Source organism: Daucus carota, chromosome 5, assembly GCF_001625215.2.
Source record: "Daucus carota subsp. sativus chromosome 5, DH1 v3.0, whole genome shotgun sequence".
Lineage (NCBI taxonomy): Eukaryota > Viridiplantae > Streptophyta > Magnoliopsida > Apiales > Apiaceae > Daucus > Daucus carota.
In genome coordinates this window covers 30,161,814-30,188,288 of record NC_030385.2, presented here as the reverse complement: position 1 = coordinate 30,188,288, position 26,475 = coordinate 30,161,814, and the positions used below count along the sequence as shown (strand labels likewise).

At 33.4% G+C, this 26,475-nt stretch overlaps 4 protein-coding genes across 5 annotated transcripts; 1 reads left to right on the top strand and 3 right to left on the bottom strand.

Moving 5' to 3' along the window:
- Positions 1 to 678: 678 nt before the first annotated feature.
- LOC108223381 (leucine aminopeptidase 1) lies at positions 679 to 5,675 on the bottom strand. The gene is made up of 10 exons (XM_017397609.2): positions 5,359 to 5,675; positions 4,103 to 4,511; positions 3,815 to 4,009; positions 3,344 to 3,572; positions 2,816 to 2,942; positions 2,528 to 2,623; positions 1,947 to 2,024; positions 1,728 to 1,788; positions 1,372 to 1,559; positions 679 to 1,065 (listed from the first exon to the last, which is right to left on the bottom strand). Exons 1-10 carry the CDS (start codon positions 5,569 to 5,571, stop codon positions 934 to 936), a joined length of 1,728 nt encoding a protein of 575 aa, XP_017253098.1. The 5' UTR covers positions 5,572 to 5,675; the 3' UTR covers positions 679 to 933.
- Positions 5,676 to 9,883: 4,208 nt separating this feature from the next.
- LOC108220448 (uncharacterized) lies at positions 9,884 to 12,735 on the top strand. 2 transcript variants are annotated; one of them, XM_017394223.2, is made up of 5 exons: positions 9,884 to 10,145; positions 10,367 to 10,427; positions 10,766 to 10,867; positions 11,228 to 11,570; positions 12,429 to 12,735. In XM_017394223.2, the coding sequence occupies exons 1-5, from the start codon at positions 10,005 to 10,007 to the stop codon at positions 12,448 to 12,450; spliced, it is 669 nt and encodes a 222-aa protein (XP_017249712.1). In that variant the 5' UTR covers positions 9,884 to 10,004; the 3' UTR covers positions 12,451 to 12,735. The 2 variants fall into 2 exon arrangements, with proteins under 2 accessions (XP_017249712.1, XP_017249711.1); XM_017394222.2 differs by having other exon boundaries at positions 9,909 to 10,145; positions 11,228 to 11,598.
- A 3,862-nt stretch (positions 12,736 to 16,597) lies between these two features.
- On the bottom strand, positions 16,598 to 20,127 carry LOC108222049 (eukaryotic translation initiation factor 5A-2). Its single transcript, XM_017395937.2, has 5 exons — positions 19,914 to 20,127; positions 17,478 to 17,600; positions 17,253 to 17,309; positions 17,079 to 17,153; positions 16,598 to 16,975 (listed from the first exon to the last, which is right to left on the bottom strand). The coding sequence occupies exons 1-5, from the start codon at positions 20,025 to 20,027 to the stop codon at positions 16,874 to 16,876; spliced, it is 471 nt and encodes a 156-aa protein (XP_017251426.1). The 5' UTR covers positions 20,028 to 20,127; the 3' UTR covers positions 16,598 to 16,873.
- A 2,556-nt stretch (positions 20,128 to 22,683) lies between these two features.
- LOC108224137 (probable LRR receptor-like serine/threonine-protein kinase At2g24230) lies at positions 22,684 to 26,094 on the bottom strand. Its single transcript, XM_017398708.2, has one exon. The coding sequence runs from the start codon at positions 25,519 to 25,521 to the stop codon at positions 22,828 to 22,830; it is 2,694 nt and encodes an 897-aa protein (XP_017254197.1). The 5' UTR covers positions 25,522 to 26,094; the 3' UTR covers positions 22,684 to 22,827.
- Between the last annotated feature and the right edge of the window lie 381 nt (positions 26,095 to 26,475).

Genomic DNA, 26,475 nt, shown 5'->3' with positions numbered 1-26,475 from the left:
GCATATACGTCGAAAACAACTCAATCCTCTTCTAATCTCCTAAAAAAACCATATTCTTCTAACAAATTTAATTCATATTTCAATAGCCAGATAACACATGATCAGGAAAACGAATGTCGGATTGATGTCCAAAAAAATGAAAAACAGAAAAGAAAAGGTTTAAATTGCTCAAATATAATTTTCCACACTAAAATTGAGTCAAAGACAATACTATGTTCAAAAGTTTCAGTCTCAACTCTCAAGAGGTAAAGGCTCCTGCTCACACCAGGAGTAGCATGATCTAGGTTCTTTTATGTCTTCAGTCTTCACAACTTCTGTTTTTAGCATTTCGATTTTAGCAGAAAGCTCATTTTCTCTATTCCACAAATGACCTGAATGACATCATATTGCATTATTCATATTAAATTAATATACAAAAATATATTATAATAATTATTTTATTAATATTTCTAACTAATTCAAATCAATAACTTATTTTTTAATCGGATATACTTAACTAAACCTATAATATCGATATAATATCTCAAATTATACCACCACCGATCGACCCTTAAAATTTTAGTTTCGGAAATATTTTCTCACATATTTTATGATTGCTCTTAGGGTTCAAAGGAAGAGACTGTTCTAACTTGACCTGTTGCCCATTACCAAATATTAAAACACTAAAAAGTCAGTGGATACGTTATCAGCAAACAATTTATTTAAAATTATAAAAATTATTAGATATATCATATATGTAAGATCCCTTTTTGCAACAATAATGCTTCAGTTCAGCACTTAAATTTTGTTTATTATTGCATCAACTTATCACGAGAATTCAGAATTGTCCACCACAAACCCCAGGATCCCCCAACTTGTGTTTCCACTAAAGACGTGTTAAGACTTGGAAGTACATTAACCACCGACGCATCCCAGAATGAGGACACTATGAATCTATGATGAAGAATTCTTCACAACCCATTCGACCAGAGTTGAAACGCCAAAGCCTGTTGCAGCTTTCTTCTTGTCGCTCCATACAGGTCCAGCCATGTCAATGTGAAGCCACTCAACCTTCTCATCAACAAACTGCATAAGAAAACCAGCAAAATATCAGACTTCATCCTACCTACAATTATATACTATAGTCGTTAATTTGCAAAGCACCACATGTTGACTACTCGAAAACAACCAAGTACTAAGGTCTATCCTTCTGCCAGTTCAGTTTAAATTTATCATTACAGATCCATATGTATATAGTTGAGATGTATCTGACAGTAGACTATCATGTAATCAATAATAAAGCTTCCCTGAAAAATCTTTTGCCTAACCGTTATGAAGGCAGTTCCTCTGTTAAAAACGTGAAAATGCAACAAAGTACCATCAATGCTTTACCTGCTTGAGGAAAAGAGCTGCAGTGATGGAACCACCTTGACGACCTCCGGTGTTGACCATATCAGCTACGCCAGACTTCATGGACTCCCAATAACTTTCCTCCATTGGAAGCCTCCAAAGTTTTTCCCCAGCTATTTCTGAAGCTTCAACTACCTCCTTTGCTAGGTCATCACTTGGTGTAAAAATTCCTACAATATGTGGATTAATATTTTATTACAGATATTGAAACTTACTTGTATTTCTTGTAAAAAATTAATGTTTGAACTACTACAACCCAAGGAATCTCAAATCCACAGGTAAGGGCAAAAAATTTGACGTTTTTTCATCATGATAAATGAACAGAAGGCACGCCATACCTGCAATTGAGGGCCCAAGGGCAACAACACATGCCCCAGTCAGTGTAGCTAAATCAATTATCTGCAGAATGATTAAGAGTGGGTTTAGCAAAATATAAGAATAGAGGTCCTTCAGAAGACCCAGTGACTGAATAAGACGAAGAGGGCCATTTATGAGATAATAAAGCTCGTACTGGTTATGAAAACATCAAATCAGCGGGTTTGTGCAAGTCATAATACCTTGTCTACTCCTTGGTTACAAGCATACACCAAAGCATCAGCAAGAGTAAGCCGGCCTTCAGCATCAGTGTTGTTAACCTGCAGTTTAAGGTTCAATTAGCTTAAAAGATATCAATTACACGCTGAGATATGAGGAAAAAAACAAAAAAGAAACAAATAATATGTAAACATGTTGAACAAGCTTAAATAAAACATATATAATCCTAGTTTAGTTTCATTTGCTCTTCCGCTTTAAGCATAATGCAACGAACTAAAAGTTTCCCCTTAACTGACTCCCAAATTAAAAAGTAAAAAACTTGAACAATCCATTTCCTTTTCCACCTTTTCGTTAACACACCGGAGTAGTGAATAATAAGGGAGCGTGAAACACCAATACAATGTACACATGCACAGAGAAAGATACATATATGCTCCAGAAAATCTCAGTATGAAGATTAACCAGAGTAATCTTTAACAGTAAAAATTCCTTGTGTGTGTGTGTGTGTGAAGACATCTTTGTATATTTTTAATGTAAAAAAGGTACGTATTATCCCATGGCACAGTTACTGAAAAGCCATGCGTACGGAACTTAAATTCATTACCTCAATTGTCTTTCCATTGGAAGCTGTTAAAATGTCTCCAGGTCTCATGCCTGTTCCACTGATCATATTCTCACAAGCAGCAACAATAAAATGAACCTTCAAGTAAAACATTTGCAACGTCAATTTGATCGAAAAATGTCAACTCGGACTTCCAATTTCAAAAATAATTAAAAATGACTTGTTAATGAACTCAGACTTCCAATTTCAAGGTTAAGTTTAAAAATTATAACATTCTTTTCTAGTAGGACAGCCGGAGAGGATCAACAACAAAAGTAGAATCTGTCTCACCTCTACTCCAGCTGGTTTAATTTGCCCAATAGCTTTAGCTGCACCTAATACTGCAGCTGAGCCTCCCATGTCAAATTTCATGAGCTCAATTGAACAGCCAGGTCCTGTCTTGATGTTGTAGCCACCACTAAAAAATTTAAAAAAATTCTTAGATATAAAATTTCTTGCTCAGTGAAAATCTCTGGTGGAAAAGGTTTGTAAATAAAAGAAAAGAGAGCTTCTTGCAGCAGATGGAAAAAATACATGTGCCATCATAATTCCAAAAAAGGAAAATGAATCATGTTGTTCAACTGTATCTTTAAATATGATATAAAAAACAGAGAAATCTTGCAGGTATTCTTGCAACATCTTTCTAAAGAAAATATCTAGACTTAAGTCCAATCATAGTAGGATTGTAGGACTCTAGTAGACTAGTACTATAATCAAAATATACCCTATAGTCTTTCAAAAGTGTATATATACTGTATTAGGTTATTCCAACAAGCATCTCTTACAACATATAAATAGTATGTGCAAAATTCCACATACCTGTCAAAGGTCAATCCTTTTCCTACTAAAGCCAGTTTGCTTTTGACAGTGCCGTTTGGAGGCTTGTAACATAAATGAATAAAATGAGCAGGATTTTCAGAAGCTGCAGCAGCAACACCAAGATAGGAGCCCATCTTTAGTTCTTTGCATTGTTCTACATCTAAAATTTTGGCAGAAATAACATCACTGTACAATGATGCAATTTTTTTAGCCTCTTCTGCCAAAACTCCTGCAGTATAAAAGACATCATAAGATGAAACTCCTTCAGTATAATCTAGTGTTGGGTAAATATATACAACATAATTGGCGACCGAAAAATATTTTTCACTTCCTGAAGTAGGAAAAGATATATATATAGGACACTGATATATTAAACACAAGCCACGTAAGGCAACATATGAAAGACTAAGAGTATTGATAAGAGGATAGAATAAGAATGGTAATGAGGATGGAAAACAACAAAAAACTGACCAGGAGTGAGAACGTTAGCAGGTGCATTTACAAGCTCTTTTCCAAAAATTACACCAGTGCAAACTTCTTCAGTATATTTCAGCTTCTTTTCTAGCTCAGGCCCACTTCCAAGGCCAAGAATATCCACAGATTTAATAGATGGCTTCTTTGATTCCGATCTAAATCTAGTATCTTCAAAAGTCCCAGTCATCATCCCTAATAGAATTCAAAACAGAACAGAAATTAAACATATGTTAGATATATATTCCCAGAATTCGATATCTTAATTCGAAAAGTAAAATCAGGTACCTGCTGCTATCGCTGATGCTGTGCTATGCTTTGATTCAGCCGATAGTCCCTCAACAGATGCAAGTGCGATTGCGACATTATTTGCCTGAGAAGCCTTTGCTGCTGATGCAACAGCTTCACCAAGACTACGATACGAAGCTGGAAGACCTTTGCCTAACCCAACTAAACCAACTCTTTTTGAACCGAGTCCCGGAAGCCTAAGGATTGTGGATTGTCCAACCTTTCCCGTGAAATCTTCTTCGGATGAAGCTTCAGCCAACAAACCGCCCAATTGGGCATCTAACTTTTTTAATATTGAGTTCACGAATTTAGAGCTCTCATCTTTGGCCATGTCTTTCTCCAACACACCTACAGCAAGTATGTCTCCTTTCCATTCTGCCAGATCGCTCTCTTTTGCAGCAAAGGAGATCTATTATTGTTTCAAATACAAATATAAAACTGTGATTTAGCCTCCAAAAGCTCACACTTCTCCTGGTGCGGAGAACTAAAATATTAATTTTGGACAAATAAGATTCTTATCAAGTAAAACTGATGATCTAAGGAATGGTTATGTATATTGTACCCTATTCTTATCTATTTATCCTAATTTGTCTCTTAGTGGTCAATATAAGATAGATTAGATTCTATCAAAAATCTTATGCAATCACCTCCAATTATTTCTCAGGTGTACCTTCAATTATATCTTAGGCGGCTAGGTTTAGTCATGTACAATCATCACCCTATCAGACAGCCGCGTTCCACTACAATCATCTTAGCCTAAATCATCTACAAACTTCAGGAATATACTATATATAGACATGGCTTGTGGAATAAGTCATAAATTTGATATTCAAACATTACTATGTAAGTTTTACAGAAAGTCAGTAAACAAGATCAAAACCGAACAATACCACACACAGTTTTAAGAAATATAAACAAGTTCCCGCTCCACGCGAGACTGATCTAAAAATCCAGTTCTTCATCAAACAAAAAGCAAGGATCTAAACTTTTGCTTGAGATCCTAATAAGCTCCACTATCTATTCTTCTTTCTTCTACAATTCATTACATATGTGCCTTAAACATCACGATTTATGAGTTCTATCATAGATGATAACTAACACATAATACAGACTTAGATCATAACAATACAAATTTACCCTACAATTAACTACAAAAAATACACATACAAATATTACTAAACTAAACAGATTAACAAATATAATTAGCAAGTAATTCATAATTTCAAGACATATTTTCAAATAAATATTTAAAGTACCTTAAGAGGATCGATCTGTGCAGGATGAGTGAGGCCAAGAGTGGCGCGAGCAATAGAGTGAGCCATGCGCTTATTACAATAAGACGACGAAGAATACAAGGAAAGACGCAGGAAAGAAGAACTAGTACGACGTAGGTTAGTTGTGCAAGAATAAGAAGTGGAAGCTATCAAGGTTAGAGATGAAGGTAGAGACAATGCTCTAATGGCGGCCATTTATAGATAGGAGATGTGTCTATATATATACACATACATAGACACACGCAAGGCACACCTATCTATGTGAAAGAGATTAGTGTTATCGAGTTGGAATCGGGTGTGGACTGACGAATATTATAGTAACTCTTTTCATTTATTTATTTATTTATATTATATTGATTTTCCTATTTCATCTATTTTACACTGATAGCATCTTTGGAAAAAGAAAACTATTTAATTAAAAATCATTAACAAATATACGAAGACTGACAAGAAAATTTATGTATAGTAAAAAGCAATTACAAGCATGAAATACACTTAATAATTAAAAAATAGTTAGTATATCAAAGATAAGGAATATAATAGCCTCTCCAAAATATTACGCTTATCGAAACTAAAATTCTCTGCAAGCATGTAAAAGAAATCTGTAAAAGATTAAATATCATAATTATATTGAAATTATATATTTTATTTATAACAATTTAAATATTAATATAATATAGGGTCATGTTCCTCTTAAAACCATTAGCCTGAGAACTCTTAGAACCTAGCATTAACAAAGGTGCAGGAGAATTGCACATGCAAAAAATATCGTTCTTATGTATTATATTTTATAATTATTTTTTGAACACACAACGATGCAAAAATAATGTATTCAGATTTTGAAAATTTATTTAAATTTTAGGATTCTCGAGCAGAATCTTAATGATTCTTTGATTCTATTTTAAGAAATGGTTCTCTCTTAACCGTAACCCTAATAACATATTATGTTCAAATTATAACCAATCAATATACTCAATATTATCAAAACATAATATATTATAAATTCAACAAATTTTATATAATATCCTATAGATCCAATTTAGTTAACCCCGTTGAAAATAATCCAGCAGGCTAACCCAAAGTTCTCATGAGAAAATTGGTGCATTCATGAATCATGTATTTTTATTTTAACCTATTTATATTAGTTATGATTTGAATTTTTTCAGACATAATTCTCCTCGTTACGAATCATTACTAAATGCAAGGACAACAACAAAATTTATTAATATTATTAATATTTTAACTTATCTTTCTTGTTTGTTCACAACTTCACAGCATGCTTCTTAATATTCTCTTTGTCCCTCTGTTGTCATTAAATTTGTTCCTTTCAAATTTGATTGTTTTATCTTTTATGTTTAAAATAATTTATTGAGTTTTTTTATATGATTACATTATTTTGTTTCTATAACTATATAGTTTATTCTTTTGATAATTTAAAAAGAATAACATTATGTCCTTGTATTTGCAGTTTAGATGCCTTGTAGTTGCAGCCTGCAGGAGACAAAACTTGGCGTGATTCATAGCACTTGAGCATCAATGACGATGTTGGTTGTCCTCGTTGCAGTTGAGAAGGGAATAGCATGTGATTCATTCAATTATATGTACGATGTTTTTAAAAGAAAAGGCTTTATTTTTAGGGGAATTATCTTGTATATTGTTTTTTCAATCTTATTTTCAAAAATACTACCTTATCCAATCTTATTTTCAAATCTCTAAAATATTTTCAAAAATACTACTTTTTTGAAAATATTTTCCAAAAATACGGTGGTTGCATATGCAACCATATATGCAACTACAAATCATGATTTCAAATTTCAGTTTTCAAATGTCATTTTCGACCTCATCATTGGAGTCGATACATACATACATATATATATATATATATATGTATCGACTCCAATGATGAGGTCGAAAATGACATTTGAAAACTGGAACTCGAAATCAGGAATTCAGTTGCATATGGTTGTATTCAGTTGCATTCAGTTGGTTCTATTGCAATCTAATGGCCCCGCCAGGGGCACCCATACTTCAGTTGGAACTTACAGTTTTCAGTTGCATTTAGTTGCATATGAGGTTGCATTCAGTTGATTCTATTGCAATCTAATGGCCCCGCCAGGGGCACCCATACTTCAGTTGGAACTTACAGTTTTCAGTTGTATTTAGTTGCATATGAGGTTGCGTGCAACCTCATATGCAACGGAAAACTGTAAGTTGCAACTGATGTATGGGTGCCCCTGGCGGGGCCATTAGATTACAATAGAATCAACTGAATACAACCTCATATGCAACCATATATGCAACTGAATTCCTGATTTCAAGTTCCAGTTTTCAAATGTCATTTTCGACCTCATATTTGGAATCGATATATATGCAACCACAGTATTTTTGAAAATATTTTAGAGAAGGTAGTATTTTTGAAAATAAAATTGGATAAGGTAGTATTTTTGGAAATAAGATTGAAAACGTAGTTATGAATAAAAAAAGCCCTTATTTTTTCACGAGAGTGTGAAGCATATTCTCCAAAAGAAACAATCATTTTAAATAATATGTCTTCAGAATAAAATAAAATAAATTTTAGTAAAAAATTGAGCTCGTGTATCCTCTTTTGAGAAAAATCTTTTACGTCCCCCAACTCTTCCTTCCTTAATTTGGTGGAACGAAACAGTAAAGTAGTAGCCTAATAAAAAAGTGTTCCCGTCATTAATATATTTGCTTACGACAATTGTGAATTTTTGGAGAGAATTGGTGACAACATTTTTTATATACATTTAGTACTAGTCCATTTGAAAATTCTTGAATGGAGAGTTGTAAATAATTCAAGGATTATCCGGACTTATGCTGAGATAATGTATTGACCATGATTTCAAACAATTACTCTTAACAATCAAAATGAACCTTTTTTTATCATCAATTCTTTAATTCTGACAAAATTACTAGACGATGGGAGATGGTCTCATTATTAACAACAATTTATATGGAAATTTTACCGCGAAGAAAATCTAATATCAATGAGCATCTCCAACCATGAAGATCCATTAGCTAAAAAATGAGTTGTCATGCCAAAAATAAAAAATTTAGCCAACCATTTCAAAAGTTCACACTCCAACCATAGTGACCTGTTGTCTATAAATTTGGCCAACCTCCTGTGATGGCTAAATTTGTCAAAGCTCTACAGGTCTGTAAGAAATCTGTAAGAAGATTGCACATCATTTATTACCATATTGAACTGATATATTCTATTTTAACAATTTAAAATATTAATAACATACTATTTTTAAATTATAGCCAACCAATATAGGCAATACCATTGAAGCGAAATGTCTTACAGGTTCAGCAAATTTTACATAACGTCTTACAGATCCAATTTAGCCAACGATTATAGCCAACACCATTGGAGATGCTCGCGAATGGGTTCGTATGAGCCTGTTTTGTAAAATAAAGCGGAGGGACAATGACTTTTTTTTTTGCCACTAAATTATTTATTTTTATAAAAACTTGTCACTAAACTAACTGTAGAAGGGGGGGTGAAATATGAAAAATTCGAAAACAAGTATGAAAAAAATCCAAATTTAAAAAAAAAAAATCTTAGTATTGTACACTTTTCCTGCATACACACTTAATTAAATCTTGCCAAATGAAATAGAAAAAAAAATTGAAAAATCTTGGCACTATTTTTTTCTAAAAAATGATTTTTCCCTAAAAAATGATATTTTCTTGATTTTTGTTTTTTCCCTTTTTTTTTGAAAAACTTTTCCATTAAATAGTTAACTGAATGACTAAAATAAAATTGAGATATATGCCCTATTTGGGAATTAGCAAGTGGTTAGCTATTAGTTAATCGAATTAGATGTTTCGAATCTAATTAAATTAGATGTTCCGACTAGCGGATTGAATTAGTTGTTTTTCGTAAGAGTGTTTGGTAAATAGCTGTTTGATTAGTTTTTTCTAGCACAAACTTCTAACTCAAAAAACTCCTCAAAATTTTTTTTTTAAAATTAGCTTTTTGAATTCAAATCTCTGTTTCAATCCGCTAACTACCAAGCACTCATATTAGCAGATTTCAGGGGTCAAATTTCTAAAATACCTTAAACCCCTAATTTTTTATCAAACCTTTGACTTTCAAACAGAGTCATAACGGTTTGTGTCTATAATAAAAATATATTTATTTTAATGACAAAATTATAAAAGGGTAAATAATTTATTGACAAGAAAAATCATTTTCCCACCAATGAATTGTCATAAAAAGAAATATGATGAAAAGAAGAACAATAGGCACGCCGGGTACACGTGCGCACCTCCGCCAATCGGAAATACAGTACATATTTTGGGAGCGGATTTTTCATACGAATTTTCTATGGTGTGCCCAGGGCACACAATAGTCACTAACTCTCATGAGAATGTTAGTAGTTTTTGATTGGTGAATAGATAATAAATGTAAATAACCCCTGCATTCACATCAATTCCACCAATCAAAACAAACTATTTTCATAAAAGTTAGTGCTTATTGTGTGCGTTGGGCACACAAGAAAGACCGTTTTTCATAAGCTTCTGTTATCAACATCAAGCCCTAACTAAGCCAAAATATATACACACGCATAGTAAAATTACAAATCGAGGAAGAAGAGAAGATGGTAGCGACCAACTTGAAAGCAGAAGCCATGAAGCTGATGGATACAAGATCAGCTCTTGAGTCTGAGATGAATTCCATCATCGATCGCCTCACTCAACCTGGCGCTCCTGGTCTTTCCGGCAATCTCGTCGATTCTGAGGCACCCCCCCCTCTTTCTCTCTCTCTCCCCTCTCTGTGTCCTTTCCTCGCTCGCTCCCTCTTTATGATTCTAATTTCTCCCTTTCATCTCTGCATATTGTATACATCTTTGCTAAATTTATAAATTTCTACAGGAACGATCTATATTACTTTGCTTATAGCTTTATTTGTTGTTATTGTATAGTTTTGAGGATTTGTATTAATTTATCTATATAATTGCAGGGATTTCCTAGGTCAGATATCGACATCCCTGTTGTAAGAGCAGACCGGCTTAAACTTGCTCGTATGTTTTGTATTATCATCGCTATACTTGTTTTTGCACTAATTTTATAATACTTCTGCAGAGTTGCATTGCTTGGTATGAGAAGTGAAAAAGTAAAATTTGAGGGGTTTTGTTAAATACTCTGGATTAGTGGAAGTGGTGGGAAATTAAATTCGCACTAATATGTTCAACAGATTATAGTTGTATGTAATTGTTTTTATTGACTTTGAGGGTTGTAAAATTATGGATTCCAAAGGACAGATGGTATTATGCTGTCACACTAGAGAGCTTTTAGTAATTACAGATTTTTGTATGTTTATGTTACTGACTCTGTTAGCCTGTCTTTATATCACTTTTAGAGCTGCGGAATCATTACAAGGAGGTCACAGAGAAAATTGAGCAAACCATACAAGTTTTGCATTCAGCAAAGCTAAGTCCAGCATCTACCCACAGGGATACAGGTTGGCTGCTGAACCTAATGTTACTAGACATGATATGGAATTGAAAAACATTTTTATTGGTTGGTAATTTCATACAAGGAAATTTGTTATGTCTATTGTAATACTCTATAAATTGTATATCTATACCCTGTTAGCCTGTTATAGTAATATATGCATTGCATTGCCAAGAAAGTAGATTTCACAAATATAAGCAATTCCCTTAAGGCCTTAAGTAGTTCTGCTGTAAAATTGATGTTTTCATGATGCCCATTGCCCACACCAGAAGCATGAAATTAAGAGTATGTCTTTAACGGGGTTATGCAAACTACCAAGGTCTGCTGCTCCTGTAAAAATTGATTTTATCGCCATAACATGTGATAGGTATTGTTGGTTCTAGTCAAGGTATTTCTGCTTCCAGTGTTGCTGAAGTTGCAAATTCCGGAAGAAGTATCAATGCCATGGATGTGGATGTGATTGGAGGACGACCCTTTGCTATGGTTGATGAAATAAGTGAGGCATCTCCGGCAGCAGAAGATGGTTTGCAACTCGGTGATCAAATAATTAAATTTGGGACAGTGGAATTTGGCGATGCTTTGCTACCAAAGCTTGCTGCTGAAGCTCAAACAAATCGAGGTCATGCAATACCCGTAGTTGTAAAGAGACAGGGTGATTTGATTAACCTATCGGTGACACCTAGAGAGTGGCAAGGTCGTGGACTGCTGGGGTATGTTTTACTTTCTCTCTCTGCTGGGGTATGTTTTACTTAATACAGTTACCTTTACCTTTACTTTTACCTTTTCTATAATTTCTTTTCCACTGGTCAAGACAAATCTGTGAACATTTGTTGAGGAACAATGTGTGAAGTTTCGCTCAAGTTTGACCCTCTGACCCTCTAGCAGTTTAGGTGATTGAACGATGTCCACTCACATTTATATATATATATATATATATATATGAATTTCTAACTTAAGCACTAAAGTAGGCAAATTAGTCAATAGAAAGAAATTTGAGCACATTATGAACCTCATGAATTACTGATGATAATAAGTAGCTAATTTATGTCTCAATGTCGTAACACGTATGCAAGTGTAAGGTATCCAACAAAAGTTGATAATATTCAACCAGAACGAAAAGGATGATGATCTATCAATAAGAACATATCATCTTTATAGAGTTATGGAGCAAACAGCATGTGTCGGTATGGCTCTTCTCTGTCCTTGCAGATTTGCTAATACCATTAAAAACTTGATAATTTTGTATAAATTTCATGAAGTATTTTACCTTATAATTGCTTGAATATTATTATTTATATATCATAAAATGTAGTGATGGTTTATGATTTGCTGTGTTTGCTTGTTAGCTACTGTGTTTAGATTTGATAATTAGCCCTTGCTAAATTACTATTCCATTTATTACCACCAAGTACTATCACTGTAAAGTACAACTTGTTACATGTAAATACATAAGGTCCTCTTTCGAACTTGTATAAACTTGTATGCCATGTTTTTTAGTTGACTACTGGCATGACTCTCTTTAAGTTTTACCCTCTTAATGCTATTGAATTTATGGTTTAAACTTGCAGATGTCACTTCAGCATCTTGTGAAATGTCTTTACCATCAAATTAACTTGGTCCAAGCTGAAATGTTGCAAACACTGAAATGGATCAGAGAATAGTTTCTATCGAAGTATTTCCGTTCCCAAGATCAATGTTAAGATTCTGGTAAGACTGTAATTTTCATAGCTCTGGCAAATTTGGTATTAACTTTAAACTAATTCAGGTGATCTTGTTTTAAATTAATTAATTTTCTAGCTGTGGCAAATTTGGTATTTGGTATTATATAATAGATATACATACATACATATATATATAATTAATTTTATTTGGTTCGGTTTGGGTTATATTCGGTCTAAAAAATTTTAAAACCGCAATCATATTATTTGTTCGGTTTTTATTCAGTTTGGTTATTAATTGATTCTGTTTTTAATAGTGCAGCTTCATTCGATTTTTTATAATTTCAGTTTTGATTTCGATTTTTGGTTTGTTTTGCTCATTCGAACCTTCCGTGTACTACGATCCGGAATGTAATACCCGAAATATTTTAATGCACATTTATACATAAAAATATACGAATTTCGCTTAATAAATTTATTACCGAGCATTTTGGACAAACAACTCCAACAATTTTAGATACACAATAAATTCATAAAATAACATAAATAAAAATATATAAATTCAAAATTTGATTAAAAATATAAAATAAATAAATAAGATATTTTTTTTTAAATTTTATCTATTTATTTAGTCAGGTGTATTTTCGTACCGTTTCAGGTACTTGTATGAAAAGCCTAAACCAAATTTTTTCATGTTCATGTATTTTATGTTCGCATACCGAATGTTAAAAATCAATTCAAAGAGGTGATTGAGATTTTAAAAGATTTTTTTTCATTCATGAAGTCCGAGAAATCTGAGCGTATTTAATTGAGATTTTTTAAAGCTATTAAAAATTTGGGGTATTCAATTGAGATATTAAATTATGTTGTATGATGTTATTTAAATGTTGATGGTTTTTTTTTATTGATTTAATAAAATGATGGATTTCATGGAATTGTTTGGTGTACTCTAAATCTCGAAATCTCACCAAATCCATTTCATACGAGATGCCGCTCTCATCTTCCAAAAAAAATAAAAATTTAGAGTATTGTGTTTAAATCCTAAAAAATTTGGGTTAGTTATCAAGTAGGTCACTTACTCTGTAGAAATGTATCAATTAAGTCACTGATTATTATAAAACTAACGCAAATGAGTCTCTCATTTGAAATGTTTTAATTAAAAATATCACTTTATCGTTATTAGAAATTCTTAAAGTATTATATATTGAATTTCACACATATTTTATAAACAGTATTACATCCAAATAAAAGATTTTGAGTTCTAATATTTTAAATAATATTTTTAGATTTCCAAAAATTTATCTACTAATTGTTTATATTTAAATCAAAACTCAAAATATTAAAAATAAATACTTGATAAAATTTTAAAAATTTAGCAATATTATCTAAAATAGTAGAACTGCTTTCATTTGGATGTAATATCATCAGTGTTCTAAAATTCGGCGATTAATCGGGATTAATTGCCGATTAATCACTGTTCGGTCGGCCACCGTCTCGATTAAGCGTTAATCGGTGAAAAAAGCGTTTTTCTTGAAAAATCGGTCAAAGACGGGATTAATCGGGATTAATCGTGATTAATCGGTCAACTATAAAATCGGCAAAAATCGGTAAATTCAAAAATTTTAAAAATCATAGTAAAAAATTTAAAATTTAAAAATTAATTTTAAGACACATTGTACAATGGTTTTATGGGATGAATTGACCTTTATATTTAAAAAAATGGATATTTTTTGGATAAAATCATTGATTTTTTAATTTATAAAATTATATGAATCTATTGTAAATATAAATATAAATATATTTATATTTATCTAGGGTAAAAAATAATATTAAATTGATTCCGATTAATGGTCTGATTAATCACTCCGATTAATCCCCGATTATCCGATTAATAGACGGTGTTTTTCCCGACTAAGTCCGATTCCCGCTTTTTACAATACTGAATATCATTCATAAAAAATGTACGAAACTTAATATATAATACTATTAAGAATTTCGACTAATGATAGAATGATATTTTTGATACAAATTTTAAATTATTTAAGTCAGTTTGTAATCACGACTCACTTGATACATTTGGACGTAGTAATTGATTTATTTGATAATTAATTCAAAACAATTTGTACTAATTCCATGTCATTTTAGAACTCGTACAAAATTATGAAAATTCCAATTAAATACTACTCCTAAATTTTTTAAGTCGTGTATCAGATTTTTAAACTACAAGATAGAGTATACCTGCCACTTCAATAGCTTTCCACCCTGCAACTTCAGGACCCCTCCAGGCTCCACGTTTGCTTGATTCAACATAATTTTGATATGCTTTTTGCAAGTGTAATTTAGTAAAAGCACTCGTTCGGTAGCCTGTACTAGGGTGCTGGTCAAGGACGTCCATGGATCAGATTTCCCGTCCAATCCGATTCACGGATTCAGAGTTAAGGAAACTGATATGGATCATGTAAAATAAATTTGATCCGAAAAAAATCCACTCCAAAAAATTCCGATCAGATATATACTCCTACATAAAGATGTGGATTTAATATAATCCGATCCATAAATATTCCTATTTGACTTATATATATAATAGATATATATAATATTTAATTAATATGTCATATGTATCATGAAAAATTAGAGGCAGAGGCAACACATCTGGACAGTCTCTTTACCTGTCTCTTTCCTTGTTTCCACTATTTACATTAAGTTTCTTTTAAGCTATTGTGATGTTTTAAGTTTTCAGAATGTATTAAATTCTGAAAATGTTATAAGGCGTTCAGAAATATAAATTCGCAATTTATTTGAATCGTTATTAAAAATAATTTCAACATATTACCTTTAAAATAAAATTATTTTCCTTTAAATATAAATAAAGCGGAATTCCGATTCGAAAATCCATTATCTTACGGATCCGGATTTGGATCATGTTCCGAAAAATCCGAATATGATCAACTCCAAATTTGAATTCGGCAAAAATAAATGGGTCAGGATATGAATTAAGATCGATCCGATCCAAACTAGATCCATCGAAAGCTCTATGCTGGTCCCAACATGTATGTTGGGGACGGTATATGTAATTATTATATTTATAATCGTGGATAATATATTCAAAAGGTTTAGAGTTATAATAAAATTTTGTCATGCTCAATATCTCTTTTTTGTTAGGATCGCATTGTTGTAACTTGATGTTAATCAAAGACAATTACATGCACGAAAGTTAAAAACACAAACAATTAACATGGAAATTCCCTTCCATATCAAGGAATTGTAAAATCACAAATCCATTAAATATAAATATATTACAAGATTGGAGTCGTTCACTCGCTCAACACTCTTGTATACAAACATCTCAACCTTCCCTTATGTATATCTCACAAAATCTCAACTTGATCAGAGAACCTTCTCTTATGTATATCTCACACAACTCTAACTTTTAAGATACTTAAAACTCCTGCAAATAACTATAATCATAAGCACCACACGTGTTCTAATCCTAATTTACTTGAAATCCTATTTATATAATTATCATCTTTTCTTACCTTCCTTCCACAATTAACATTTCAAGGATTATCTCAATTATCACAATAAGATACCTTCTTAAATTAACATTCTTAATTTATTCAGGAAACATTCTTTACTTATTTAGAAATTAAAGGCGGATAGTTTCCTTTACTTATTTAGAAATTAAAGGCGGATCCCAACACTTCTAACTGGACGACTGAAATGGATAATTATTTGTTTAGCCGATTCTTTATGCTAAACAACTAAAATGCATATTTTTACATGTTCATGGAAAAAACGTTGGACATGCAAGAATTTAAACCTACTGGACGGCTAAAATGCATAAAACGCTCAACACGAGGCTAAAATGCATAAAACGCTCAACACGAGAGAATTTTGTTGTAATCCTAGACATTGGTTGTTTTGTTATAATCATTGTCCAACGACTATAAGTTAATAAGCTAATTACACCCTTCCAAATGGAAGCATAGACATGCTGGGGACCAACGCCCTTCCATATATATATGTATTATCTTTGCTTCGGAGGGAATAAGCTGGCATGTGAAATGAAACATAAACCAAACATTAAAACCCATAAACTTAATCCCGAAAAGAAATCGTCTTATATAAACCAAACATTAAAACATACCACCTCCAACAGCAGGGGGATCTTCAGATACAGCTACTTTAAATATTTTGTAAAAACACAAACAACCTTAAACACATTGTCTCAAACCGGGGTTCTTCACATGATATAGCTACATAGAAATAGTTTGTAAAAACACATAAACAGCCTTAATTAGATAATTTTGAAGAAACCACAGCATATGAGCACCAGAGGAGTAGCCAACTCATATCTACTTAGCACCCATGTCCTTGACTGCCACAATTTGCTCCTCTCCCATTGCTGACAGGACAGTCACCAGCAAGTCTTTACCCTGTTCATATCCCTCCTTAATCTACACAAAAACATATATGTTAAATGATATGCTACAAATCAACAAAATAATGATCAAACGATGGGCTGAAATGTAGAAATTAGATTCTCATTAAATATTACACCTGTTTCCACAGATTGTCATCAGTGGGGAGCTTCAAGTCATCTTTTGTGTTGCCATTTTCTGTCAGGAGACTCACCTGTTATATTCACGAACCATGTAATTAGTTCCAAATTCCAACCATAAGAATCAAACACCATTATCATAGTGCAGGGAAAATAAGGAATATTTTACTTACAAAATCATCGTCGGTGATGTCAAGTAGCTGATAGTCAGTGCGAGTAACATGAGGCACCTAAGTAAGATACATATGATTTGTAAGTAACAAAATTCAATGCTAATAAAAGAGCAATGGAACCAGGGCTAAGACCTAAATGTGATGACAGGACTAGAAACATAGTCGATTTTGAATGTTGCGGGAAGAAATAAGTGTACATGAAAGCATTTATAATTAACAACTTACATCACAGTTGTGGGATGAAGGAACAATATCATCAAGCTTCTTGCCACTGAATATATCAATGGCCACAAAGTGGCACTTGGCATGTCCATGCTTACCAGTTTTAGAGGTGGAGACCTCTACAACCTGTGTTACAACAATCAGCAGTGACCAATTCAGAACTTGCAAGAAAAAATATTCAAAAAGTTTGCTATATCTACATTAACAACTAAAAATGGCAAACCGTTTAATTATTTAAGTACAAGTCACAGATGCAAATTAATGTAATATGATGAGTAGATCGCTTGTTAACAAGCCATATTGGAATGGAATTGTCAACCTAGCGCAGGATCTTAATGATCATATACTTTAAATGCCAAAGTGTGGGGACCAGTAACTTGCTAACAAACTTACTTCCAGCCAAGGTACTTGAAATCATTTAAATTGAAGTTGAATTAGGTCAGAAGTGTAAATTATCGAATGTGGTATAACTATGAATCCTATAATGTATGAGATAATTACACGATAAAGAGTTGTTTACCAAATATATCCATACTTCTATCTCTTTTTTAATGGATGGTTGGAATTTAATATAAGGAAAACCTAAAAGGTGTTTTGTTTTCCCAATAATCACTTAACTAACAGATCAGGGTAAGTAAACATACACTTCTACAATTACATCACAACAATAAGAAAGTGCATTAAATCACAATGAATGGATTCTTCCAGATAAAAAGAAAAGAAAAAAAGAAGACGACCTATTTTGTATGTAGTCTATTTGTGATGATATGTTTAAAGTTCCTGCGATTCATGTATGTAAGTCGTAACGAGAAGAACCCTAAGGATTAATCTACTTCCCTACGTAAATATGACAATACCACTTGAAAGAAAAACATGTAGGCAACTTTTTAAACAAATTTACACACAAAATCAGAACTACCCAATCTACAGACTACAGCACAGTTAAGTCGAATGACACTGACAGTTAGGGGTGTACACGGTTCAGTAAAACCGACCAAACCAACCCGAACCGATCACTTTTCGACCGAACCAACCCGAATTTTTTTAACCCAATATGTATTTGGTTTAAAAAAATATAAACCCGACTTAAATGGGTTGGTTACGGGTTTGAATATTTTTAGGCCGAACCAAACCAACCCGAATAAAAAATAAAATATTTTAAATATTATATATATATATATATATATATATATATATATATGCATAGCCCAGCACTTCGAATATATTTTAAATATATCATGTTGTCTAAATTAGTGATTAGTGTTACAAGTATATGATTATTGTTCACAAAATGGTATATCTTCTACAATGTTTCCGAAGGTGAAGTTTCTTAACCTATCTCAGAAAATTTATTATAAAATATTTAAGTTACATGTTTCAGTTTTACCGAGTAGTCTGATGTGATTATATTGGTATGCATAGGGGAGTAAAGAGTTGAGCAACAGTTTATAATATTTATTAACTCAACCGAACCAATCCAAACCGAACCAAACCGAAGTACTACAAATTGGTTTGGGTTACAAATTTATACGGTTCGGGTTGGGTTGAAATTTTGAAAACCCGACTTAATTGGGTTGGATCAATAAATTCCATCAACCCGCCCAACCCGAACCGTGTACACTCCTACTGACAGTTGTTGAGTCCAGAACTATTGATTATATTCGCAGATCAGTATCGGATGCTCTCTATATTAGTATAACATATGTTTACAAGGTAACAAATACTATATTGAGTACGTAACCTATTAATGACCAGATATGCTGTTTACGGATCTAGGGTATATGCATTTACAATTTGCAAAATCCAAAAGTACAACACATTCTTACGTAAACATGACAAATCGACTCGTAAAACCAAAGACAAGATGCCAAGAGAATTTGTAAGCCAGCCCATAAAATAGGAACATCTAATTAACAAGAACACATCATGGCTCAAATATTCCCCAATCTACAACTACAAGTGCAACCAACAACAAAAATTACAGAGCAGCCAAGTGTTATAGCGTAAAATCTTATAACAAGCGATCAACCTAGTTAAATTATATCAACAGTTAATGAGTCCCAAAATGTAATAGATCAACACATACATCCTGAAAAACCCTAATTAAAAATTATTCTAACAATCCACAGGTGCAATTAGCTTCATAATCTACACAGCAGCCAACTCTTACAGAGTTACAGGGGTAACTTTTTTTTACCCAAGTAAAATTAAATTAACAGTTGCAGAAGCACAAAAACATGAATAATTAAAAGTGCAGATGAATAAACAAGTATGATACATACTACGCAAAACCCCAATTAACGAAATCGGGACCTGGACCACAATTGAATTAAAAATTGAGGAACAGTGCCATGCATAAACTACAAAGAGAGAGGGGGGGAGAGAGAGAGAGAGAGAGAGAGAGAGAGAGAGATGAGAGAAGGAGAGAGAGGGAGAGACCTTGCAAGGCCTGTTGTTGATGTTGAGAAAAGCATTCTTGCGAACGGTGCCAGCTTGCTGTGGGTAAGTGAGTGATGCACCTGACTCCGCCTTTGACTCAAACTCCTCTGCCATTGCCAAATCTCTCTCCTCTCTCTCGCTGTGACTTGTGAGAATAAAAGCGTGTTGGTGCAATTTGTGTGTGTATACAATCACAAATATTTAGCAAATTAAAAATTAAGGAGTACTAGGTCTTTAAATAAAATTATGATTTCGATCAGAGTTAGAATTTATTTTTTATTAGCCTGAAGGAATAAGGATTGGTTTCGGATCCTATAAACGACGTCTGCATTGCTTTTACACCGCCTTCGAGTCGCTTTCTCACAAAATCACTTGAATTTATTTTTTTTTCGCATCGCCGACCCGTGCATGTGACAAAGTATTCTAGTTATGATTTAACCATAAGTCAAATTTTATTTAATAAATATTAACTTCAAATATTTTCGATGAAAATCATGCTTCAATTTAATAAAAAAATATTATACAACTCTTCACATTTTGATTTTGTCCATGTATATTAGATTTGTAGAAAAATGGCCGTTAAAGTATTTTTTTGTTGGTAATTCTATTCAAATTTTATGATTAGAGGCAGGGTTCTAAATGTTTTTGATTAATACTTAGAAATATTTTGATATTATCGATTATATCTGATTTTATTAAAAGATATGATAAATCTCGAATCGATAAATCAATCGAATAGTTTCGATTTCAATCAAAAGTGTTATATTATATAAAGGTTTGGTGTATAATTTGTACAAATTATTTTTTAATCGGAAAAGAATATTGTGCATTTCTAATATGTACTGTGGTACGTGAAAAGCCCATATCGAATGGATTAACGGCCCGATAAGAGTGGCCCAGTAAGGAAGGACAATCCACTCATCCATCCACCTGTCAGTCCCCGACCTTTTTTTAGAGTCCATCAGGCATTTCTCAGAAGCCAGCGACAAGACAGCAATACTCTACTGCCCTGTAAAAGCTTGAAATTCATCAGTTCCGATTACAAAACTTAACATTTTCGTTATATTTTTATCTTTACATGTAAATTTTAAAAAATTATACCTGTAAACGAAAAAAATCCTTATAATTGAACTGGAAAAATAATTAATATTATCTTACAGTATCTTTTATGATTAAATATAATTTTGGAAAGTTTCGAGTTCGATTCTCATGATTTATCATACTAAAATCCAGTCTCCTCCTGACAAAAAAATAAAAATAAAATCCAGTCTCCCATAGTCTCCTTATATGGGAGCATAGTACACCGAAAGTGGAGGCTGTAGGACACCGTCAAGACATTAACATTTCTCATGAGTTTCAATCTTACAATGAGATTTTAACATGTAAGACATTAGAATTTCTCACGAGTCTCAACCTTATAACGAGAGTTTAACATCTAGGTAGTATCTTTAAAATCCCTGATTTAGTAAAAAAATGTCTGATTAATTTTTTTTTTAAAAATTCATCAATATTTGACTAAAAATCCTGATTTATCCAAATATTCTCCAATAAATTCTGAATCGTTAGATCAATTCCGATTCCGGATTTCTACCACCATACCTACACTCTTGGTATTGGTAATAAATAAAAGTCTGAAAAATTGTTAGAAAATCACAAGCGAATTCGAAGAAATGGCCAAACTCATGAGCCAAAACCAACCAAAATGTGATGGAGACTTGTCTTCACCAATGAAATTTCTAATGCAGATACAAACAAGTAGCACTAACTTCATTGATGGACTACATGTTCCATTCTATAAAGCCCGTGATATCACTGCCAGTCTCTGCACCATTTGTGTTGTGTTTGGTTGGGATGAATGATTCCGGAAGGAATGGAATGAAAAATGAACTATCTCATGGACAATTTTTAACAAATTTCATTCCTTCCTCCATTCCATTCCATACATCATGTGCTAAATATCACACCTTCAATTTGAGATAGAATGCTCCATTCTCTCACATCCTCAATTTCTTCTCAAATCTTATCATAGCAATTTTGCACTTCCTCAAATTTTTTCCAAAACTTTCTTCCTATCTCTATTAGTTTCAAGTATTTTTACTCATTCCATTCCATTCCATTTCATTCTCCCCAACCAAACACAACATTGGTGGATTGGAATGTCATGGTGCAGTCACTGTCCTCACAACTCAACAGAAAAATTTGCACAAAAAGATTGATTTATAAACTCAAGACTCAAGTACATAATGTAGTGGATAGGTATCCTAAGAATAAAAAGGCATGACAGCCCCACTGCAGTGCACTTGTAATTCTGTGAAAAGAAAGTGCTAAATAATCTTCGAGTACAACAAACAAGCAGAATTACAATTCTGTCTTACTCGTGCTGTCAAAGTTTTTTCTCTCTAGAATTTTCAAGATAATGCAGCATTCTAGCTTCTGCTGCTATTTTCTGTTAGAAAATATGATTTTTTTTTTTTTTCGGGACAGGGTTGACGGGAACCCTGCCTTATATGTTCAGTAGGAAGAAAGCGCAGAGATTGTGCATATAAAAGGCGGAGTCAATGTTTAATGATACGGCCTGTAGAGTAAAAGATCCAGAAACAGTATGTCCACTCTACTACAAGTGAAAGCACCTAAGTTGATTACATTAGTAACAGTAATAAGCGAATTAATGACAACTTAGGAAGGAACAAAAAAGAAACAAGATATGAAATGCATATTTTTTAACTCACAGGACAACTAAGATTCTTCTGGCCTTGATGTAAACAAGAAGTTAGTCCAAAGTTGGCGGATTCCAATATATAAAATCAAATAACTACTGTAAAAATCACCTGAATGCAGAGCATGCATGAAGGACTCGTGAAACCAAACAACAAAACAATTTACATTGCTAGGAAATGAAACTGGAATTCTGTCACTAGTTCATAGATGGTTCGATATCCTTTAGAAGTCCTACGACTTGCTGCATGCTTGGCCGCTTAGAGGGATGATCAGCAGTGCATAAATATCCGATCTTTAAGGCCTCAACAAACTGAGACTTGGGTCCAGTTCCACGAATTTTGGGGTCAATGGCTCTTGAACCCTCGTTTTTCCTAACTAATCCCCTCACCCAACTAACCAAAGTTGTTTCTTTATCTTCATAAGCATCTTCAGCTGGTTTTTTCCCTGTAACTAACTCAAAGAGAACAATCCCAAATCCATAAACATCAGAGTATGGTGTTGCTCCTTTAGGTGAGCCACTTTCTGGCAAAAGAAACTCAGGTGGCACATAACCTGGTGTCCCACGAGCAATCTCATCCTCAATACTGTGCCCGAATATCTTTGCCAATCCAAAATCAGACAATCTTGGTTCTAAGTTCATATCAAGATAAACACTGCTAGATTTAACATCTATGTGAATTATAGGAGGAGAGCACCCGTGGTGAAGAAATGCCAATGCTCTGGCAGTGCCAAGTGCAATCTTGTATCTGAATCTCCATGTTGTTAACAAACCTTCAGACCCGACATTTTGAATCCCATTATTATCTTCTTCCCATGTGTCTGTACTCCAATCTTCTATAGTTTGAAGCCCAAGTGGCAGGTCATGAAGCAAATTTTGCAAGTTTCCATTCTCCATATAATCATAAATAGCAATCCTTTGTTCACCGGCTAAGCAGTATCCAGTCAGTGGAACAAGATTAGGGTGCTTGATTCTACCAAGATATTCAAGCTCTCTTGCAGCTTCATGATCTGTCATTGTAGATCCGTGGACCAACACTTTTACTGCTACGTGAATTCCACCTTGTAAAAAACCTCTATAAACAGGCCCGAATCTCCCTTCAGCCAACAAGGTGCCTCTATCGAAGTTTGAAGTTGCAGACAAGAGGTCTGCAAATGTAAAGTTCAACAATGGCTTCTCAAAGATCACTACTGGGACTGATGTTGCCTGTTTAACATCAGCTACCCAAGTGGTGGAATCAGTCTGGAACGAGAATGGGCCTGATATAATTTGTTCTTTTTTGTAAGAATATTGCTTCACAGCCCACATCCTGGTTTTTCTTCTGCAACCAAAGGCGAAAAATAGCAACCCCACGAGTAAACAGATTAATGAGAAGGCTAAAACCAGTGCAAGCTTTAGCCCCCTATGTGTTGAACTTTTCCTTTTGAAGAGGCTCGGGTTTGCAGCAATTGGGCAGCTGTTCAGCGACCCAATGAAAGCTGATTTCAAGGTTTTAGTGGATAATCGAGTAGCACAAAGAGTTAAATTATTGTAAGAGAAGTTAAACTTCCCCATCCGAGGCAGTTTCTTTAGTATAGATAAAGGGATGTTTCCAGTAAGGTTGTTATACGAGACATCAAAGGTCTGGAGTCTTTTTGTACTCAAAGGAGGAATTCGACTACTGAGATGATTTTTGGAAAGATCAAGAGTTCTCAAATTACTCAATAGTGAAATTTCAACAGGAATGTGGCCTACTAGATTAGTCTTGGACAAGTTCAAATACTCTAATTTAGGGAAGTTGTCAATTTGCAAGAATTTTTGTCTGGAGAACCTATTGTATGCAATATTTAGGTACTGAAGATTTTGGGCTTTATTCAAATTTTCAGAAAAAGCTCCACTCAGCTGATTTTCAGACAGGTCGAGATAAACTAATTGAGACCAACTGAAGCTGGAACTGAAATTTACCTGAGATATGTGACCTTGGAACTGATTGTGGCTTAAATCAATCACTTCTAGTGGCCCCCTGAAAACATCAACAATGGAGCCCTGGAAAAGATTACTTGAAATGTTAAGAAATGTGACAGATACCATTCCTGACAAATCTGAACTGCGTCCATGGATCTCATTGCCAGCAAGGTTTGAGGAAATGAGCTTAGGAAATGCAGCAGCAAAACCTTTAGGGAGAGTGCCATTCAGCTGATTTCTTGAAAAATCCATGGAAACTAGGGACTTGCAATTTATAATTCCCCGCGGAATGACAAACTCAAACCCGTTATGTTGAAGTTTCAGAACTTGCAAATTAGCAAGGGAGCTGATAGATTCAGGTACATTCCCCGAAAAATTATTGAAAGAAAGGTCCATGCTTTCAAGCACACCGAAATTGCCAATGTTGCTAGATAGGCTCCCTGAGATTTGGTTATACGAAAGATTAAGTATCTTGAGTGACCCTAGACTCCAGAAATCAGAAGGCAAGCCAGTGATTTTGTTTCTGCTGAGATCCAAAGATTGAAGATTTCTGAGCTTGCCAATAGTATTATCAGAAACTAAACCTGATAGACCCAAACCAGAAGCCACAAACTTAACAACATTTTCTTGGTTACTGCAAAATACACCTTGCCATGAACATACTGGATTAGAAAAGTTGTGAACTTGAGATGTTTTTACTCCCATATCTTTCAAGAATTGGGAGACAAAATACCCATCTGTATTTGGCTGTTGACAAACAGACTGCCTAAAAAATAATGTCACCACCAGAATCAAACACAAACAACTGACACCCATTGGAACCTGCTTCAAAACCCTTCCACAGTTCCACCTACCCAAACCACCTTTTTTTTTCTGTCTTAATCCTTCACTACAACTTTCTGCTAAACAAATTATAAACACACACAAAGTAACACAGAGAGATATCATATACTGCCTTTATTATGGCAACATCTAACATGGCAGTATATAACTACATCCACAACTACCAGCCTCATGGACCATTACAATGTCAAGAAATGAATACTCAAACTTCTAAACATGTATTATATTTCAGTACAAGACAACTACTGTTCACAGGATACCACAACTCTCAGTAAAAAAACAAATTGGTTGATGAGGCTATCAAAAACCAGAGGTTAACATGGGAGAAGAAAGTATGTCACAGGAGAATGAATAATAATTCTTGAAGTTACCTTGTTTGGCTCTGCATGATCAAGAAAAGGCCAAGAAAGGGAAACAACCCAAGTGTGAGAGCTTTTGTCACTTTGTCAAACAACTTGGATCAAGTTCATTTTTATTACAAAAAAGTTGCTTTTCTGAATGAAAGATGAAGAATTGTTAGAGAAAAGTAAATGAAAAAGGTAACTGGGTAATATTGGGAATACAAATAAATTGATGGGAGTTAAGTGGAGTGGTCAGAAGTGGGATATGTAAATGAACATGGTTTGTATCAAATGTCTTCTTGGTTGTTGAAATATATCCACAAACAGGTGTGGAATTTAATGATTACGCTTCTGTATTATCAATAAGCTAAAAAATATCTTGTGGAAGTAGGATGCAACTTTTGAATCTTTGGGACATTAATTTTGGTGAGAAATCATCACAGCTCAAAAGTCTGTAGCATGCCAGTAGTACATTTACATGCTAATAACTAGGAAATAAAAAGAGAGAGTAAATTTTTTTTTTACCTTAATCTTTTCTCCTATCAGTCACTTTAATTTTACCTTTTTCTTTAACAAGATAGTTTACGTAATACACCCACAAAAAATTCCCTAGTAGCTAAGTAATATCAAAAAATGTACTGTAGCAGCTACAAAATACAAAAGAGAAATGCTAATTTAAGGTGTCATTTTGATCACGAGATTTCAACCTGGTTAACGA